Source organism: Salminus brasiliensis, chromosome 3 (assembly GCF_030463535.1).
Source record: "Salminus brasiliensis chromosome 3, fSalBra1.hap2, whole genome shotgun sequence".
NCBI lineage: Eukaryota > Metazoa > Chordata > Actinopteri > Characiformes > Bryconidae > Salminus > Salminus brasiliensis.
The window spans coordinates 39,866,085-39,888,754 of record NC_132880.1 but is presented as its reverse complement, the minus strand read 5'-3'; the positions used below and the strand labels follow the sequence as shown (position 1 = coordinate 39,888,754).

General features: G+C 40.2%; 1 protein-coding gene across 3 annotated transcripts in view; it reads right to left on the bottom strand.

Moving 5' to 3' along the window:
* LOC140552124 (cytoplasmic dynein 1 intermediate chain 1) overlaps window positions 1-22,670 on the bottom strand; it is an 86,231-nt gene that overhangs the window by 42,859 nt on the left and 20,702 nt on the right. For all 3 annotated transcript variants that reach the window (XM_072676123.1, XM_072676121.1, XM_072676122.1), the window contains one exon: window positions 3,694-3,786. In XM_072676123.1, the coding sequence (XP_072532224.1) occupies window positions 3,694-3,786 (93 nt within the window). The remainder of the gene's footprint in view (window positions 1-3,693; window positions 3,787-22,670) is intronic.

Here is a 22,670-nt window from a genome sequence, read left to right as displayed (position 1 = left end):
TGTGCTCTTATAGAATATATTTTACATTATGTAATAACTTCAATATTTAATAAATCATGTTAAATATATTTGTGTATACTCAAATAACCTATTTTCAGTATTAAAATCATAATCAAATCAAATCATTTTCAAATCTGTTTATTTATTGTCAATTGAAGCAGACAAACCTTCTTAGCTTTCAACAGAAGTCAATGTAAACATGTTATATTCTAAGTCATTTTGAAACATGTCTATTAGTCCATTCATTATGAAACTGTAAAAATGGAGATGCACAATAGTTGACAGATTTACTAGTTGTTATATAATGTCACGAACTGTTATATATAGCAAGTGACTTGTTGAACAGCAGTGTACATATGCTATTATTAGTTGTTATTGTAAACACAATAACAAAATGTGGGACACTTTTCAAGGCAAGATCCCACTTTTCTATTTAGAATATTAATTAAAAATCATAAATTGTTTGCTATTATTATTTATTTACTGTTAATATTTGAAAGAAAATATAAAAACTGGAATATGCTGCTTGCATAAGTACTTGGCAGAGTTGCCTTTTGCCACAATTGCAGCTTTAAATCTTTTGAGCTAAGCATGTACTAACTGTGCTCGTTGTTTGAGAGTGATTTTGTTCTCATTCATCTTAGTGGATTTGCAGTTGGCTGTTCAGATAGATGAGATGACATGGTGGACTGCAATTTTCAAATAGTGCCACAGATTTTCACCAAGACTGATGTTAGGGCTCTAACTGGGCCATTTAAGTTCCACTTTAGACTTGTGTTTGGAATTATTACTTTAATGCTTCCTTCTGAGCTTCGGTTTCTCAGCAGATAGAAGCAGGTTCTCTTGTAGTTTTATCTGTATTTATCCCTGTTCATTCTTGCTTCAAAATTAATAATAATCCTGGTCAAGCGCATATCCACAGCATGATACTGAAACCGCCATATTTCACTGTACAGAGGCTTTTTCTCAAGATACTAGCCACAATTCATAGTACCTACTATTTTGGCCAAATGTTCTATCTTGGTCTCATCTGACCACGAAACATTGTCATACAGTATTTGAATCGGGATCACATGTCTTGACCAGTGGCTTCTTTCTTGTTAGTTCCTGATATTGTAGAATACTTCTAGAGTTGTAGAGTGACTGCTGGTCGATCTGTCAATTCCTTCACTGTGACTATGTTCCCTCTAAAAGTTACCAATACCAATCCTCCTCTCCTCCGTGACCTAGAAAGACCTAGATTTTGCGATTCAGGCTGTCCAAAAGTTGCTGGCTATCTAAGAGAAGTGGCTACAAACAGCTCCTAAAGCAGTGAAGAAAATATACCCTACCCAGGAAAATATCTAAGATGTTCAGAGTGATGCCACTGCTCACACGCCCAGAGAGGACAGGCAGCGTTAAGGAGGCTAGCTATACTCTTGGTCCTGTGTTTCGCTTGTGTTTATCTACTGTATGTGTGTTTTGTATTTCCTGTAAATACGCTGGACCTGTGGAATTACTGTGATCGGCTACCAGCAATGGCTGCCTCAAATCTGATGACGCTGAAGCAAATCTGCCGTCCCGTTCTCTAAGTTCTTCCTGCCTGTTTCCTCCCCTTATCTCCTCTACGTTCTTATGAAGTAGAACAGGAGATTTTAGGAAAGAAGGGGAGGGACAGGAACAGAAGTTTCTGAACGCAGCCTATTCAATGCTTAAATGCTGGTTTTGAAGGGAGGCCTTTTCTTGTGTCTGGATGTGTTGCAGTTTATAATTCCAGACTACTGATTCAGCAGAGCTTGTTTTTTCTAATTTATGCATTTCTATGGCTTTACCTTTACTTTTGTCTTTAGTCTCACATCTTAATTCAGGTTCAGCCAGACAAATTAAACAGAGTGATTTTCCATCTTGGAAATGTGGCAGTTATTTTAACTTAGTTCAAAGATAGAAAGCAATTATGTCCAATTAAAAGACAATTGTGTCTTTCCTAAGGATTCTCTTTCTATTCTTTCTATCTGTATAGAAAAATGTTCCAGCTTCTATGTGCTTTACTGTGAGGGCTGTGAGCATGAGGCCGTAATCCACAGTCGTGTCTTGGAGGCGGTGTGTTAAAAGCTGGGGAAATGGTCAAGCTCAAGAATCTGAGCCACTTTGACAAAGGGCAAATTGTGAGGGCTAGATGACTGGGTCAGAACATCTCCAAAACATCAGGCAGGTCTTAGGTGCCTAGTATGGAGTGGCCAGTGTCTACCAAAAGAGGTTGTTAAAATAAGGACAACTGGTGGACTGGCAACAGGACCATGGGTGCCCAAGGCTCACTGATGCTCAAGGAGCCCCCACCTCACAACTACAGGACTTACAGGATCTGCTGCTAACGTCTTGCTGCCAGATACCACAGGACACCTTCAGAGGTCTTTTGAATGATCAGATCTGATGTGGCGGCACGAGAGGGACTCAATCACTACGCCTGTAACCTCCCAAAAGCCAAGAAGCCGTTAAGCCATTGGAACATCAGCATGATGCAATGCTTTAAAAACAGAAATGGGGGATTTTGGTACAAGCAGCACTGTCCCGCTCCTGGCTGGTCTACACAGCTTTGCTGAATAGGAGTTTTTTTGTTGGTGTTGCATGACGTGATGTGAGGACACAATGTTCTTAGTTATAGACCTTTCTGGCAGGCTTTTTACTTGTTCATTAATTCGCTTTTTTTAATTAACAGCAAATAAAGCGGAGTGATACAAGTAGATATTTAGAGAGCCATTATTTGGAGAACCTGGCACTCACACAATACCTATCCACTCATTACATCAGAGGTCAGAACTAACTGTGTATAATTTTGCTTTTGTGTAGTGTAGTGTAATATAAAATACTGATTGGAAATGTATGATTAAGTCTTTTGCAGTCCAGAATAAAAGTTAATAGGAAATTAAATACTTCCATATACACTATGTGGACAAATGTATTGGGACACCTGATTATTCATTGTTTCTTCCAAAGTCAAGGGTGTTAAAAAGAGTTTATCCTGCTTTTGTTGGAGCTTTCTCCACTGCCCATGGAAGGCTTTCTACTAGATTGTGGAGCATTGCTGTGAGAATCTGATTGTATTCAGTGACAAGAGTATTAGTGAGGTCAGGTCCCAACGCATCCCAAAAGAGCTGGATGGAGCACCACAATGTCAGAGGACAGTTCTACAATGCTGGGAGACTTTATACCCCTTTAGTCCATGTCTGGCATGAGACATCATGTTTATGTGTCAATAGGTTCATGTATATCTGCTCTTGAGATTCCTATTCTACAGAGACATGACATGCTGTGTGTGTGTGTGTGTGCATTTGCACATCTGTGTCAGACATGGGTACAACTTAAAGTAGCTGAATGCATTCATTAGAAGGGGTCTGCACAAACATTTGGACCTATTGTATAATGTATATACTTACATATGGAATTGTGTTTCAACTAGGAAAGTGAAGTCTTAATGCAATAATTGATATAACAGAAGAAATGCTGTACAATATCAGGTACTGGTGTATTAAAGAGATGTCTCCATCAAATACTCTCAATTGTGCTGTTCAGTGTAAGACCTATCACGCAGGAGTCAAATGGACTAAATGTATACCAGGTGAATGCTTCTGCTAGTGCAGAGCAGCACATGCTGATCAATGCACACACACACACACACATACACTCACACTTACACATACACACATTCAAATTTACCTTCTTTTGTGTCCTTATTTTCCTCGTCCTCCTTCTGGTCAGACTCCAAGCCTGCTTTGGGCTCTGTATTATCTTCATCCTCCTCTTCTTCTTCTATCAGGAGACAAAGAAAGGTCACATTCACTGGCATGTTTGCCATCAGCCAAAACTGTGCCTCCGCCCACCCCCCCCATTCAAACCTCCCACCTGGAGTGACCCAGCCTGAGCTCCAGCTCTGCCTGCACTCACACTAATGGCTTACAGATCTGCTGTACCTGACTCACAGACAGGCCAGGCTTGCCACTGATTTGTCTGCATGAAGATCATGGCCTTCCATCATAGCTGCAGCCTGGCCTTGTTTTCAGTCAACATGGCTTCTTGTTTTCTCGCCAGGGTCGGTCATGGATTTGCACAGCTGCGTTTTCACAAGCGTGAGCCAAAGACAAACAACACAGTGCTTTAAAAATCTCCCAGGTTCTATGGAACATGTGTGCTCCACGTGTGTGCTCGCGCTTGCTCCTACGTGTGTATGTGAGTAAATCAAGATGTCCTTTGGGAGGAGAATACTACAGATACAGATACCCTACAGGAAACAGGGCTGCTGAGTGGCGTGCCTCTGTCCCGACCCCCCCTTCAGCTGCGTCGTACCCCCAGGCCTTGAGGACTCACCCCTCCAATTAACCCAGTCACCCCAGTCAAAGAACTAGCCTGGTGCTCCTCTCCCACAGGCACCTGCCTCTGGCCTCCACGCTGGGCATATGTTTCTAACCCGCCCCACGCCCCCCGATGACCCACGCCCGCGGATGGCAAAGGGCCTCCGAGATGCTTAACACCCATCAGACACCTGCGAATGAGAACACACGAGCAGCCGCACGCTAACACACACACAGGGCTCTGTGGGATTGTTTTCTTATTGACCTCTGGGTACCAGAGGTTAACAGGCAGGGGTCAGGCTGACAGTGGCCGCCCAGTTCAGAGGAGGAAGTGATCCCATCACACCAGACATGCCACAACTCACACACTCAACACCAGAGTGTTTGTTTTCACACCAGCTGAGACGGAGCACAGTGCCTCAGGGGCTTACCCAACAATGATTTCAGCACTACAAGAATGTGCCCCCAAACACTGCCATCCACTATTTGAATAAATCGGGTGTGTTTTGATGGAGCATGTATGGTTCATCTCATGTGATAATATTGTTTATATGCTTCTTTTTCTCTTTATACAATATTCAATGAGACGACACTAATGGTACATTGCTTCCACTAACAGTGAAAGATAAAACTGACAGTAACTAAGTCTGTTGCATTTTAAAGTCTGTTGAAATTAAAGTCTTTAGAATTTTAACTTACTTTATGATATTTTTAAAAGAAAAAATAACATTTAATATATAATATATATATATATATATTATTTTTGTTAAAAAAATACAGTGGGTTCTGGGTTACCGGTCACAGGGTTGTGTGTTCGAGACTCATGTCCATGACACTTGCTCATTCATTCTCTACTGTCCAGGGAAGAAGGCTTTCTACTAAAAGCACATAAAAATGTGTTTTTCCAAAGCAAGACTTCATAAAAAATACAGATTTGCTTAATAAATTAAATGATTGTGGATAAAAGACTGGTATCTCCATTAGTCCTTGTAATATAAAGGGTTACATGTTATTTGTGTCTTACACTGAGTGCTTAATAAACAGGTGATTGTGATGCGCAAAGGGTGTGTTTAATAAGAAAAACACCATACAGAGATCTGCATTTTCTATTGTATGGTTTTAGAACACGTTTGACCCTTTTTATATCAAGTACACCAGATCTTTCATATTTTTAGACTTATTTTTCATATTACAACTAGATCTTGTCTTTATAGCAATAAACGTGTCATTGTGAGTCTGATCTATACTTAAAAATCACGCAACATCTGAAAAGAGCTGACACAAAATACGTTTTATCCACACTGAGAGCACATTCAGTTAGGAAATACTGAAGTGCCAAATATAGAGTATAAACATAACTAATATCACTACATACTATTACAAGACTGTATTAGATGACTAATACATCATTTGGCAGTTAAATACTGAAATCCATTAGTCCACAATCTGTAATGCCCATTTATACTCCGTAACTACCTGTCAGAAAAAGCTACGCCTGAAATAGTGCTGCAGAGTTTGAAGAGTTGAAAGGTTTGAACAGTTTGAATAATTCATAAATTTGCTTTTCTACATCTGATGGCAGTTTATGCTGCTTGCCAGTTGGAGTAAGTGGGGCATTGACATTATATGCATCAGAGCGACCCATCAGACATCATCTCTTCTATTTCTATCTGTAATAACATTGTTTCATAGCTTACAATTACAGCTGGGATCAGGATACCAATTTTATACTCACACTTTTCTGATATGAGTAATATGCATTTTTAATGTAGGTCTGATGTAACTGTTTTTTTGTATTTATACAATATCTCAATGATTTAAATCCTCTATTACTATAAGACTAAAATCTAATTGGGAATGTTGTGACATGAGTGTTATAGTGCATTACAAGACTGTATATTATAATTAGGGATGTCCTGATCAGGTTACTTTGCCCCCGGTTGGATCCGAGTCTCTTAATGCTGAGTTTTAGTTCTTACCGATCCACAGTTTGGATAAGATGAGCTGCTGATTAATATTGAAGTAAAATCCGTTTCTATAATGAGACATTCTGGACTGACTGATTTAGTTTAGTACAGACTTTTATTAAAATGACTGTTTTATAGCATGTTTGATATCTTAATGTCTGACTCTCCTCCCTGATCATTTAGCTCCCAGCTACATTGTCACTGTGTGTCTGTGTGTGTGTGTGTAGTGGTACACACTCTGGACTGATATCTGTTGTTGTTTGTTGACTACTGTTGTAAAATAACTGGTTTATAGTGAAATAAATGTGCTATGAATGGGTTTCTATAGCGCTCCAGTATTAGCTTTAGCGTTAGACTCCAATCAGTTCTGAATGCACTCCTCAGTGCTGGTTTAAAAACAAAGAAAGTGCAGTTCTCCCACCAAGTAATTATGTAGTTTTAGATATTATGGTCTGTTTTCATGTTCCACTGTAAAATAGGTCCACACTACAGACTCTAAACTCTTATTTCCCTTCTGAGAACGGTCCTCGGTGCTGGCCAGTGTTGCCAACTTTTTGCAGAAGAAAGCAAGCTAAAGCGTACTCGAAAAGCTGCTAAATGTTGCTAGATAATGCAATTCATTAATTTGCATATTTGTGACATCACCATGTCTTATTTACATGCTGCCTAGTGTCAGATTTATTACATCTTGTTGCATCTATTACTCTCTGTACAGGATAAACCAAACAAACTATGAGCATAATTACAAAACAATTATGTGTATTTTTGTATGTATTGATTAATGCACTTAAACTTACAAAATTGACGCTATAATAAAATGTATTTGAACAAGTTAATCAGAGATTATTGCATTTATACGGAATACACCAGGGTTTAAACAGAAAATCAGAACTGGACTGGGATTAAATTAGCCAATGGCTGAACTGTTGAAATATGCCTGGATCAGCTCCGATCCACTGGAACATCTTTACTATAATGAATTATGAAAAATGACAATATAAAGTCATATATCCTAATTTTATAAAGTGCAATGTACACATTACAACTACTTATAAGCAATTATAGAGGCAGGCATTGTAAACTATTGTAAACTACATGTAAAATAATGCTTTATAAATGCATTTATAAAGCATGAATATAGAATGCACAGAAAGTGTTACTAAACACAGTTTTTTTATGTATGAGTCTACTTATGACTGATGTGACCAGTGTGAAAATATCTACAGTTAATTGTTAATATGTAATATATAAAACAAAAATTATTTTAAAATAGTAACAAATCAGGCTTACTTATCTAAAACTCTAGATGTCCCAAACCAGTGTACTGTAGTGTACTGTAGGCAATAAAAAATAACCTGAAACCTAAAACTTCTTTGGGCTAAATTTAAAGCTTGACTGTGAGGTTTAATATGCTGGTATCAGTGCCGAGGCATTTTCTTCTCAAGGGGCTGCGGGTGAATGTGGATCAGTGACGTGAGCGAGGTCTGGGCCAGAGCGAATGTGGTCTAGCTGCTGAATGTGACCATGCCTGCAAGCCAGAGACCAGCGGGGAACCAAGGAGTTCTCAGGCCCAGACAGGCAGCCAGCCAGCCAGCCCAGACCACACCACACCATACCGCCACCCCACCACCCTCTCTCGCTCTCTCTCTCTCTCTGTCTCTTGCTCTCCTTCTCCATCTGTTTTTCTCCTATACTCTCAGAGGGGCTCTGAGGTGATGCTCTTTGCATAAGCACTGCGACTCACTCTCTCCGTTGTGGGTCTGAGTGGCTGTCCCTTCAGGGCCTGGCAGAAATAACACAGAAAATACACGAGCAAGGGTGCAGGACATGTCTAGAGGAGGACAGCTAGATACTACAACTGTGAAAAGGGGACGAGAGAATGAGGAATGAGTGAATGAGTGAAATATGTTACATCAGCACAATTCTGTCAATAAACTGGCAGTGAGTCTGTTGATGCAATATGTTTTTTTCATATAGAGGCGATGGACTTATTCGAATTGAGCATATTCAACGCATCAGAGACGGGACATGACCTGATTTGACCAGGTTTTGGGAAAGGATGATGTGCTCCAGGAGGGACGAGGGAAAGCTGAGAAGCTGCACAGCGTGAAGTGGTCAGCCTGACCACAGAGACTGGGACAAAGCAAGACAGGCTTGATTCATGATCATGGTTGAGAGACCATAGGTTAGCAAACAAGGCGAGAGAGGCATGTCATGAACCCGCGGGTCCCTGTGGCTTCCTGTCCGACTGTACAGCCAGGCATATTTTCATGACCCCAGATCAGCCTCTGCAAAACATCAACACTGTCTGTTTGCTTGACATTCACACGGGTGAACCACACGCTCTCCAATCGGCAGGAAAGCTCGGAGACAAGCTGTAAATTAAATAAAGTCATAATACCATAACAGTTCGATTTAAAAGGAGTTGATCTCTCCGTGCTATTTAAGACGACAGTGAACTAGCGACCCCACGGGGCGTCTGGGTATTAGAGAGAGCCCTCCGAGATGGAAACAGGAAGGAGAAATGAGAAGGGACAGCTTTAACGTAGTCCCACTACTCTATCCAGTGGCCATTTAATCCCAGTCACGAGATACTTTTCCTTCCACCTGCCGCGTAATACCAGACAGCTCTGTGGGGCAGCGTATTAAGCTCTATCCTCCCTGCCTGCCAGTTTGATGAAACTCTGGGCCTACACGGCACTGTAATGACATCTTCCGCTTCTCGCAGCCATTCAATCTTCCCTCAGCTTCCTCACGCTGCTCCAGTCAATTCGAATCCTCCCTGCATCACGCTGTTCTCCACAGTAACTGCGCTCAGCCCTCGCCGGACGGAGATCTAAAGTGCTGAAGCTCAGCTCACGGCATAGGGTTCTTGTGCCAAGACAAAACATTGCACTAATTGATATATAAGAAGCAAGCTAAGAGTCTCGGACAGCTTTATTGCTATATCGTAGTTGTCAGACAAAAAACTTATAAAATAGCAGTTTTACAGCTGTAGGAAAAGGTTTTATTTCCCGTAATTTTGGAGTATTTCTATCAGTCCATTCTTCAATACATATCAAGATATTGTGACATAATATTAACAACAACTTTAAGGTTTATATTATGTCAAAAAGTGATGATACAAGGTTTACACTGTATACACTGTATACACTGATACACTGTATGCCTTATATGTTGTGTATGATTATACTTTACTTCATGCCGGACAATACAGCATGAGTGACCAACTATACTACGAATGTTATGCTAATAAATAAACCTCAATGGTAGTACAATTTTTGACATATTATTCAATTTTGACATATTGGAATGCAGTTTTGGATCCAGCCTTAGCCTAGCCTTAGACCTGCAATTCACCAGAACAGAGCCGTCCCTGGGCTGCATGAGACATCATATTCTTATCATGATCGCAATACAGTGTTCAATAGACACACTGTAAAGGAATCTAGCAACTGAAGCCCAAACAAGTGCCTTATAGCACCATGCTCTTCTGTCTGTAGTGAGCAACTTAACCGTTCAACTAAATGGCCAATTACAGACGTCTCAAAACCTACTCTATCCCTAACAACAAGCCCGAAAAAGTGTTTGAAAAAAAGCTGTTCAGGAGCCTCGGCTCGCCCAAGTACTGTCATCTTTGGGTAGTCTTCCCCATCATCAAGGACTGTAATTAATGCTGCATTCAACTACAGCTCTTCACTTTCCGACCTCCAAAAAGAAAAAGTAACCCCCCAGTTAACTGGGAATTCCTACTCTGCTCACTCCATCAAATGTAGTGACGTACTACTTCTCTACCAAAAGAAAAATTGTGTAGTAATAATCTTCATGCGCTCACTTTCTCTGCACTTGGCTTCCTTGTCTGAGTTTTCTTGTGATTACTTGTCTCTCTTTTGCCATTTGTTTAGCTCAGCTTAGCCCTAGCCATGCCTTTTATTTGCTTTTATCTGTAGCCATTAGCTAATAAAGAAAACAGCATGGGCCAGCATACCCTGTGTTTTAGAAGCTGGTATGCAGGTCAGTAGCAATCAAAGTTGGTATACTGGTCATCAGAACAAAAAAAAAAATTTGTTAAGAACTTAAAACATTTGTGGTGTTTTAAACACAGATATGCTAGTTACCCAGCATCACATTAGCATTAACCACCTGCATGCTATTCTGTGCTGCTTTTCAGTCTGGTTTGTTCTCAGCCTGACTTTTAGCCATTAGCTTTTTTTAGTTTTTTCAGTTCTCATGTCTCTTTTTATGTTTCTTTTTCTAGTTTCTTGAAAATCTTCAAATTACTAATTATTAAGTGTTACTGAAGAGTCTTTTCAGTTTCATTCCTTACAGCACAAAACTGTGCTAGCTTTTAGAGAGTTGTATATAACACTGAATAAGGGTGCATTACTAATTTAGCCATGTTTCCTGATCCTATACATAGTTACTTATTTAGATTTTCATTGTGACATCCAACAGATTTTATTACATTACACAAAATTACAACACCAAATAAATACACAACAGAGAAACCAGACTTAAATCTAGGCTAAAAGCCTGATAATAACTACAGTACAATAAATATACAGGACAGTATGAGACTGTGACACTTGGTAAAATGTAAACAATGTTCATCCGACCCCTTAACTCCTTAACCAACAGGCTTATTATTAATGTAAGGCTTATTAGTCTGTAACTACTATTTCACTTTTTACTATTTAACTACTGATTTACTAAAGCACTCATATTCTATAGAGCACAGTTATGAGAGTAAGTAAGGAAAATCCTTAGCGATTAAGGGATTAACTGTACATATTATATGTAAACAGTGACAGCAGCACAGCATTGTTAAGAGTTTAAAAGCAAGACAGGGATCAGTGCACAGCACAAGTATGCATTGTTTTCGCTGTTGGTGGTCACTTGCCTTACCTATGCGTCACCAACTGAGGTGCAAATATACCAGTTCATTATGAAAGATGAGGAAATGACCCACATGGGATCCTATCACTGATCTCCGAGCTTACACTGCATGTCTGACTGTTCAGTAGCCGTGCATGTGGAGCTGGTTAATCTAAATCGGCCTCTGCGGCGGTGCTGTGGGACGGACTGCTGCGGTGCGCATAGAGCGCCTTCAATCCCATCAAACTAGCACTTCCATTGAACGTCTCAGCCATGACATGAAAGTTTTGTGTTTTTTTTTCTACTGGTAGTGAGAGATCAAAGATTTTGCCCTTCAAATTTCCCGTTAAAACAGAGGTGGGACGGGAGTGTGCGCGACGGTGGAAATATTAAACTTGAGGTTTGCCTGTGTGAGTTGGAGGGCGTCCAGCAGCAGGGCCAGGGCCCGTGCCAGCGCCTGTCCTCGTGCTGATAGATGGATGTTGACACTGAGTGCTTTTACAAAAGGCGAAAGGTATGGTGTGAAGCGGCACGGATAGAGTGAGAAAAAATATGCGCACGCAGGACGAGATCCCATCCATTAAGCGGCAGGAGGATGCGACCCGGTCTTTCATCCAGCCGTTTATTGGGCCAAGCTGTGCCGCTCCAGGCCTCCTATTTGGGATATGGAGCTCATTACGCAATCACGAGGGGTGGGGGGGTCGTTGCTGATGTTCTTTACCAGGCCCCATCAATACAGATGAAAACAGGGCCGAAGGAGTCAGAGGGGTATTTCCATGCGGGGCATGAGAGATGGCAAAAGTGAGAGGAGACCCCGGCCGGCTAGCCACCACATGAACGCACATGCATGAGCACACGTACTGTATGCCTCTGTTATGTGAGGCAATGCAGACACATATACACACACACACACACACAATTCTCGCCTCAGAAGTTGGGTGTTGAGCAGCCTGCAGACCACAACAGAGACAGAGAGCAGTGGAGGAGGCAGCAGAGATGCGGACATGAAAGAGGTCTCTAATGTGGCGCTGGCACGCCACCCCATGCAAGACACAAACACTGACTAGCCTTCAGCTGCACACCGAGCCAGATAGCTAGTGCTTCTAAACCCACCTACATACTTATACAGGACCACCTGAGCAGCATCTGCTGCACTGTTTCCTCTGTCGTTATGTGACAAATACATGGAACTGAGGGAGACGGAATCACTTGTGCTGTTTTAATGAAACAGTGGTCAGATTTACTTGAGCCTGAAATGTAAATACACTGTGCCCAAATGTTTAGGGACATCCCTTCTTATGAATGCATTAAGTTACTTTAACTTGTATCTATTGCCCAGATGACACAGATAAACACACACAGCTTATCTAGTTCCTTTAGAGAAACATTGCCAAAAGAATAGGACTCTCTGGAGCAGATAGACATTTACATATTGGCACCATGCCCAATGCCAGGCATGGGCTAGAGGGGTATAAAGTATACATTTTGCTCTTGTCATCTCTCTGATACAAGTTGCTCTTACCATCTTTCTGTAAGTTGTGAGGTGGGCCCTCCATGGATCACATCAATGACCCTTAGGTGCCCATGACCCTGTCATTAGTTCACCGGTTGTCCTTTTCTTGGAGCCACTTTTTGTAGACCCAACTGATGTTTTGGAGATGCTCTGACCCAGACGCCATTACAAATGGGCTCTTGTGAAAATAGGTCAGATTCTTATGCTTGGCCATTTTTCCTGTTCAGTTTCAAGAACTGACTGTTTACCTACTGCCTAGTAGATCCCACCTCTTAACAGGTGCCACTGTGGATGAAGATAATCTATGTTTTTCACTTCACCTACTAATGTTATGGCTGATTTGTGTATATAAGAAAGTATATAAGTCAAATATGTGTTTAAAAAGGGTATTTAAAAATATGCTGCAAACTATTATTCATTAAAAAGTGATTCATTTCATTTTAACCTCTTAACACTCCAAAGCTTATTACACACTAAGGTGTATTACTCAGTAACTACACAGACTACTGTACAAACTGGTGGGGCTATTCTTCGGTAACAGAAGTTTTTAATTAAACTTTCTGCCTGCCAGAGGCCGTACATTAACCAATAAGAGCAAAGGTCGTCCTAAGACCGCCAAAAATGTTACACAAGCTATAATAACACTGTAAGAACTGTAAGTCAGTGTAAGAACTAGGTTATAGTAAGGGGAAACTGTGTAAATGAGATTTCTAGGCTAGCGACAGAGCTAGTTCCCTCTGTGGACATGGTGTGATCAGAACGCCACATGAAATGAATGCTTTCATCAGGATATTTGATCGATGACAACAGTACTAAAGTGTCCGAAGTGGACTGATATCAATATTGCTCTTCCTGCTAGTCATGGTGATGGCTGAGCTGCAGTCCGTATGCCATGACTCACCCAATTCTAGACAACAAAAGCTCTCTCACTCGGTCTGTGTGACAGTGTTAGACTTTCTTCTGGAATCAAATGAAGACAAGCTGTGGGGGGAGAGAATGTTTCCTCTCTGGGGTTCGGGCTCATCAAACGCATAAGGCAGAGCAGAGAGAACGAGAGGAGTCAGGACCACGAGCCTGGAGGAGGCCGGCCTTTAATTGACTCTCAGTCACTCTTCCCCTCAGGCCTCTTGCAGCTGTGTGGCAATCCCGGCCTAAGAGCACTCTGAGTGCCCTCAGTCATGTCCATACACAGTCATAACTGCCGTCCATTTAGTTAAACGCAATATATATATATTTGTAAAATAAAATTAGAAATACAAATATTTATCAAAAACTTCCCCAAAGCTCTCCTCATGGGAGTCTAGTATTATTAATAGTAAATCAATGCTTAATAAACAGGTGAGCTGGTAATAGAATTGAGCAAACCTACGCTCTGGCTAGGGGACTTCCAAGAGAAATCTGGAAGTGATATCTCAAAAGATATCTTGCTGAAGTAAATGGTGCTGTATATACATATATATATATATATATATATATATATATATATATATATATATATAGTCATCTACTACATTGCTACATTATTCAAAATTAATAATAACTAATATATATATATATATATATATAGTCATCTACTACATTGCTACATTATTCAAAATTAATAATAACTAATATATATATATATATATATATATATATATATATATATATATATGACACATGCTGTAGTTCAGTGTTCTAATGTCTGACCCTCCCACTGATCAACACAGATAACTATTGTGACACAACTTATCATATAACATATAATCATATTGTCAACTCTACAATGAAATGAAACTAATATGTACATTATGTTGTCATGAGAGTGAGGACTAAAGTTTGGGTCTACATTGGGTCTAGAAATAGAAAACATCCTACTAACATTTACTGCAAGAAATTGCAAGAAATTAAGAGTCACACTCTGTTACTATAGTAAATAGAAATCTGTTGTCATATCTAACAATTTACAAACAAGCCCAACCATACCATAACAGTTACAGAACAGAGAGAGAGTTCGAATGAATCACAGACAAACAGTGGGTGAGTAACTCTACTAAAAGCAAAATGAATGTGCCATCAAACCACACATATAAATCATTACACTCCTTATCTCTGTGCTACACTTTTTGGAAGCCAATCTGACGCTCTTCAGAAGTTTGACACAGTGGAACACAAACCTTTGACTATTTACTGGAAGGGATAGATCAGCTTTGGGCTCGGCCTCTCTGTGCCCTTCTGCATCCTCATCCTCGTTTGTCATCATTATAACGAGCGGCTCAGATCGATCCCGCTGTGTCGTTTACAGCAGCGCTATCAAACCTTTATCTGCTGGCCAAAGGCCACACAGTGCAGAGCGGCCTCTCCCTCCTAGATGCAGGCGGTGCTCAGGGGTCTGGAAATGTTCAGTGCGGCAGAGATAAACAAGCAGGCTCCTTTGAACACAGATAACTGCTCAGAACCTCTGCTAACGCATGCAGGAAATGCTCCAGATTGGGGGATTTAAAACCTTGTCAGATTTAGACAGAATATTTCAGGCAACACGTCAGAAAGGGGAAAAACACAATAAGCACAGTCGAGGCTTATCATTACAAATCATGTTACTTCAATATGCTTACTATGTTTGTTTGTATATATAGAGTTTTGTTTTTGTTTTTTTAGTCATATAAGTATGATGTTTGGTCAGAAAAATATAAACCCTTAGCAAAAGTGGTTCAGTGTAGTACCAACAACTGAAACCAAAGGAGAACCCTTATGTGTAGAAATACTTTTAAAAAAACAGGCTCCTCTAAGCTGCTGCCTAGCACTAGAAGCACTAGAAAATTTAAATAATGTATGCATATTTGAAGCATACAAAGACTATAAAAAGAAAACAAATTTCAGGAGGCAGTTTTCTGAGTTTGTAATGTAATTAAGACATGTCAGTTAACGATATAGGTCAAGATGAGGTCTGGAAAACCAAGAACACTTTCTTAGAAACTGCCCAAAGGATTGATAGAAAGGCAAATCAAAACCCCCATTTGACTGAAAAAGACCTTCAGGAAGGACTCTGGAGTGATGGTGCACTGTTCTACTGTGCAGTGACACCTGTACAAATATGACCTTCATGGAAGAGTCAGCCAAAGAAATCCTCACCACAAAGTTCAGCATCAGAAAGTTTCAAAGGAACATCTAATTAAGCCTAACGCATTTTGGAAACAAGTTCTGTGGCCTAATTAACAAAAAACAAGTGAAGTGAATAATGAGCATAAGTAAAAAAAAAAAAAAAAGTTTATTTTGCTCCGGGTCCTTTTCCTTTTTTGTTATTTTGGGAAAAGTAAAAAGTGACAATTTTTTAGCAATCTTTAACTCCCTTGGCCTTTTGGAAATTAGGTCATCATTTACTTGCTTAGCTATTCATTGTCAAATTGTCAAATTCTGAGAGTTTCTAGCCACTATATGCATTTTAACATAATATACCCTAAAATAGGGGTTAAATGGTTGTATATGGAACCATCACAATTCAAAGAGCCATTTAAATGTTTAAATAATGTCCTGGTTAAAAGCTTCATATACAAAGATGCCATGTACTATTTTAAACCCATTTTGCTCACACCGTGAGTAAAATGCAACTTGTTCAGCTCATTCCACTCATGTATTATGACGGTAAACCCAATGCAGTGACGTGTGTGCTTAAGGCATGTATCAGCACTGCAAATTAAACCTTAACTGCTACAATGAGCTCCACTGTTGTTCTGGAGTAAATACAATTAGTAAAACTAATCTATTCAGACTAACAGTATTTATCAGTACTGCACATTTCAGTTCTTTCTCTGCCTCTTTACTGGTAGTGATTAAAAACATATTTTTTGTTTTGGTTTGTATTGTTTTAATTATAGATTTCACATGATATAAGATATAATTGAATTTATTATTTATATATTATTATTTATTATTATTTATTCCTTAGCTGTAATTAACCATAAAAAGGTCCATGGCCCGCCGGGGTTGAAAGTGTTATTACTAAAGAATAGCCCCACCAGTTTGTACAGACGTCCCTGTAGTTACTGAATAATATACCTTAGTGTGTAATAAACCTTTCTGCATAAAGGGGTTAAACAAGCCAGGGTAGCTAAACATCTCAGTATGACATCTCTTCTGATACCAAAAGCAAGCAATGAAACAGTACAGAAGTCGATATGAGCGTAAATGCAAACTCAGGTTAGAACAATTAGCTCTACAAAGAGTTTCTACTCTTGCACAACCCTCTCCTTTGACTTTACCAAGTCCCTGAGCTGGTAATGAACCTACATTATGCAACGGGTCTGTGGCCCACAATCGTGGTGCCAGTGAAGCTGGCCTGCTCCCAGAACCACATCTTTAAGAGAGCCATCATGCCACGCCATGCACAGGCCAGCCGCAGAGCATGATTAAACCTCATGACTTCAAACTTTCCAAACACTGGCCTGTCAAAATGAGCCACTGAAGCAGGGCAATGAGCTAAACTCACTTTTCACTAAGCCTCATAAGAAAGGACACTCTCCCAAGCTTTCCAGGAAGGAGTCTTTAAGGGTTTTGGTAAATGTATGAAGGGGTGATATCTCACACTGTACAGTACAGGAAATATTTGTCTGGTGGAGGTTGTGTTTTTTTATTAAGGCTTGAAAAATAAAATAAAAAAATGATTCGGCCTACATGACTACGGGCTCTAGATGGGAATAAACACTGTACAACACAGTTCACACTGGTTTCAGACCTAGCTGACAAAGTAAGGTTCAATTTTTTAAACATATGAAAAAATTGTAACAAAGAAATCTCTTAAATACATCACTCACAGTGTCTTAACACCAGCCTGGGGGCTCGGACTGAATATAACATCTGCCATGTGCTAAGAGTGCTCCCTGATGGTCATGTGTGGTACTGTATGGCAACGGTCAACGTGGAGATGTGTGTATTTCATTCAGCTAGCAACATGTGTTATTGGTGGTGGGGTCAAAACAATCTGTTTCTGTGTTACAGTATCCAGTGCAATTTTGCAATTTTCTTCGTGTCCAAGGACATAAGCACGATATTTTGGAATTCCAGAGGAATCTGAAACTAGAACACTGCTGGGAATATACTGCCTTTGTTTCGCAGATCTAACTGGATGGATCTCCCTTCCACAGTTCTATAGTTTGCAGGCGTACAGGGTCGAGGCTAAAAGGAGAGAAAAAGGGAGAGCAGTAGCCATTAGAGGACCGAAAGCTCAGACCACCCAAGCCTGCTCTCTGCCTCAACTCGGCGTCAAACCAAAAAGGGGTCCGGAGGAACATGGGAACGTCAGAAAGTTGAACGAAGCACACGTAAAAAGAGTAACCACGCACAGGGACGAAAATGTATTCCATTCGTTTTTCAACACACATCAGATGGTAAATGTTATTACAGTGACTCCATGGACAGCGGCAACGTTTTCGCCAGAGAACAGTTCCATGTATCTTATTATGTGGATGGTATGAGAGGGAAAATTGCAATCATCTGGGTCCCACTTGGCATGCTCCACCTACTGCGAAACACATCATTTCGTCTGATATCAGATTTTCCCCCCCCCCTCTTCGGTTAGACTGGCATCCTGCTTGGATCCGAACCATTTGGGGCCGGGGCCTCTTTCGGCATGAAAGTAGAGCAGGATGACGGCGATGAAATTTACGCTCTTAACACTTTACAGTAAAGAGCACAGAGGTAAAGAGGGCCTCCGACGCGACCAATTAATTCCGACATCATGGATCAGAAAGAGTAAATGCAACAAGTATCTGAATCCAGGAAGACTCTTCCTCCACCCTCAGACAGGGGAGAGGAATAGGCTCTGTGGCTCTGCGAGCGTGAGCAGGGGAATTTGGGCGCTAACCTTTAGCTTTGTGAACGCTGACACCCACGGCTTTTCTTTCGCATGAGAGAGCTGAAACAACACGGCAGCACCAAGCACTTCCATATGTGACCCAAGCGTACGGCTCAGCTGCACTCCCAGAGCCAGAGCCGGAGCCGGAGCCGGAGCCGGCGCATTGCTGCTTCTCCAGCTGCCTATGAGGCATCCAGGCAATTTATATGACAGTATATGACTGCAGATACACTGTATGGACAAACGTATTGGGACACCATCGTTCCAAAGAACACAGTCCCACTGCTCAAAGCTGGGGGGCTTTGTACTCCTCTAGTCCAAGAATGGCATTAGACATGGTGCCAATAGGTTCATGTTTATCTGCTCTAGAGAGTCCTATTCTATTAGCATGCTGCTCTACAGGGACTAGACAAGCTGTGTGTGTGTGTGTGTGTGTGTGTGTGCATTTCCACATCTGTGTCGGCAATGAATGCAACTTAAAGTAGCTGAAATCAAGCAACAAGTTTTTAACTGAAACGTATGCAAGTGTTTTGTTTCACAGGTTGATTGAAAAGAAGAGCAGCCACTGTTTAGACCTTTCACAAAGTTGTGAACACATCTAGAAATTATTTAGTTTTAATAAAGTTTTCTAACAAGCAGCAAAATACACTAAATGGGAAAGCCAAATACACAGTGTAATAATAACTGAATATATATATATATATATATATATATATATATATATATATATATATATATATATATGGAGAGAGACAGAGAGAGATTATTTAAATTAATATATATATATATATATATATAATACTACTAAACACTACTATTATTATAGGAGCACTATGCAACATTACAATAACTTAAAAGAAACATTAATGTAGTAAAAAGCAACAAGAACCTGCTACTTTGTATGAATTCAGCCGCAGTTCCTCTAATTTAACTTAATGAATCACTGATTAACTGAACTAGGTATTGGAAAACAACAAATAATACTGGGCTTCTTTAAGCAGAACTTTTGGAACGGTAAAAAATACCCATATATATTGTGCTTTTATGTTATACATAAAAGCACAATTTACAGTATAAACACTGGTTGTATTTGTTATATTAGTGTTTTTTCTCAGTAAATAAAGGCTTCCTGACCAGATAAATTATTTTCTCAGGTACCTGATATTTCTGAGCAGTACTGAAGACTACTTAAGACACCTGCATTAGTGTCTAAAATCTCGGATTATTTTTGAAGTGCAATTGGCCAGCTTTCTAAAAATACTGATGATGCCAGTGGTCTTCAGAGGAAATAATTATACATTTAAAGCGATAATGATAAACAATATTGTCATATAAGCCATTCCTGATTTCATTACTTTTATAAGAAACAGGAAAACTGTTTAACTAATGTTAAAATTTAAGGTGTTAATGTTTTTCTTTTTTTTTCTTTAATGTACTTCTTTTTTGAAAAACAAACATTGGTCCAATTGTTCTAAAATGCTTACATAATGTAAACAGTCCCAAACACAAAAAACAAAACAATTCAAGTGGTACAGATGAGATACATTTTTAAGGATGTCATGCATTTTACATTTCCTGCAGTGTCTAAATAAAAAACAGCTTCCGTTGCTGTATATTACAATTAAACTCTCCAAACACATTTAAGATAAGTAACATCTGTAAAAAGCATTTCATGATGCACATCATTCTTTAGAAATTAACGTAATAAAAAAAAAGCTACTTCTGTCACTGTACATTACCATTAAACTCTCAAAACACTTTGTGGTCAAATACAAACCATAAACTGAATTAATTAATTGAATCAATGTGTTGGGAGGTGCCTTTTTGTAGTTAACAATTTTGCTTTTTAAGTACTTCGTTATGATCCGTGAAGTCCTCTCGGTCAATTTTCAATAATGCCTTACAGATTAGCAGTTAGTTACAACACTGCTTGCTGGTAATTATACAAACATTAAGGTCCACCACAAGTTTAAAACAGAATAACCATGAAAAAAAAACTGTAAAAAAAATCTGTGAATCACCACACACTCTCAGTGGAGACCTCGTAGCTAATGATGCAGAAATATGCCAGAGAGAAGCCACACACACTCACTCACTCACACACACACATATACTGAAAGAAACAAAGAAAGAAATGGCTTCCTTGACCACGTGAACCCCTAACCTTATTTGTGGCGGATTCCAGTCTAAGTGCAAAACTGTATGACTGAGAGCCATTTGCGGTTCACTAACAGCAATTACTGCTACGGTATCACGTCGGCCCCTCAGCATCCCCCTCCACCAAGAACGGCAGCTCCTCAGCCATGTTTTCACTGCGGCCCATTAAGGGGTTTGCAAAGCTCGGCTGAGCGAGACCGATTTCTGCATCCTGGACCAGGCCAGCGGGCCGCTTTGTTCTGACCCAGTGCCAGCCTTACTGAGGCCCGACCCATCTGGGCACAGAGGACCCTCAGCTGAATCAGTTCTTCATGTTGATTTTTTTTTTTACAGCAGTAACTGATACTTATCTCCTGATGGAAATCAGAGGGAGAGGCTGCTAATGCCATGTCAGCGTTATGTTCTACCCACAACTCTAAGCTTCACTGGCTTTGGCCACACACTGCCTATAGGCCAATCTAATGGCAAGACAAATGGCTGCACAAAAGCTATGTAGAGATGTAGCCCCCTTGAATCAGCATGTAAAGGTTCTAAGGTTTTTCCTAGAACCCTCCATTTAAGCACCAAACACCATTAAGAAAACCTTTAATTTTTATTTTATTTTACAGAGAATTTTGACTTGTTTTTTTTTTTATTATTTATTTCAAAATTATACTTATAATTTGTTACCCAATTTGGAAGGCCAATTACCCAATCCCTGTTCATGTGAATTCCCCCCATCACTAACACATGTATCCTCCAACACATGTGAAGACACTGCCACTGCCTCTTTTTGAACTGCACAGAGGTAACCAGCATGCTCGGAGGAAGGCACGGCTCTCCAGCTCCGATACAACAGCTAACAGATGCCTGTGCTGACCGACATCACACTATCAACCCAGCCAATTGTGCTCTCTCTGACTCCGGCTGCTAACGACAAGCAGCATGACCCAGCATTTGAACCAGTGACTCTCCGTCATAGCGACACGCTAAGTCCCTCTAGTGAGTTAACTCACTTAGCATAGTCAAATGCTCTCCTAACACACATACTTCTGCATCTAAGTGAAGCGATACATACATATGAACCTGAGCCTCAAAAACATTAGTAAATAAGCTGCAGCTTTTCTTGTAATATGTTTAGTCTAGATCTCCTCCGCCTCAATCTGTTTACTGTTTATTTCCATCTGCACTAACCCTACCACATGGGGAGGAGGCCTTTCTATTCTCAGGCTCCTGACCATACAGGGCTGAGGATTTAAACTTACCATCTCCTGTCACTTGTCAGCTGTGTCAGTCTAGCCGTGAAACTGTGTCCATTTCTGTGTTTAAGGAAGAGCAGAATGTGGAGTAATAATACATGCAGTTCTAGAGGGGCACAACAGTCTAACTGCTTGCTTGCTGGTCAAATGACAGGAGATCATCCTGTTGAATGCCGTCAACACCACAACCCTCCATGATTAGGAGTCTGAGAATAGGATGGCCTCCCCCCATGTCATAGGAGGGACACAGACATAACATCTTATAAAATATTTAAGCAATTTCAGCTGCAGCACATTTCCTAAACACTAATGTATTTGATGCTCAACTGAATATGTACTGCTGAGTTTGACTTTGACAAATTTTACAGTGAGTACATCATAACTCACTCATTATTTCAGATTTGTTACTAAGCAGTATGCAATATAAATTATTTGGTGATTCCTAACTAAATAATGGACCTAATATTCAGTGATCTTGCCTTAGCGATCTTCAGCAGGAAGCCATCCCTTTAAATTTATGCTTTGAAAAGATATGCAACACTGAATGTCTCCTTAACCCTTTGTCCACTGAAAGATGCCAAATTTAGCTGGGCTGTCTTCTCAAAGCTAAGAAAGTCTCTGAGGTCACACCAACAATATCCAAATTATAAGAAGAAAATATGTGGACATCTGGGGAGCTAATCCTGCCAGGACCTTCTGATGCTCTCTCCAATGTCACCCAGCCCCAGCAGTTCTTAAAAACGACAAGCCCATTCTTTCATATTA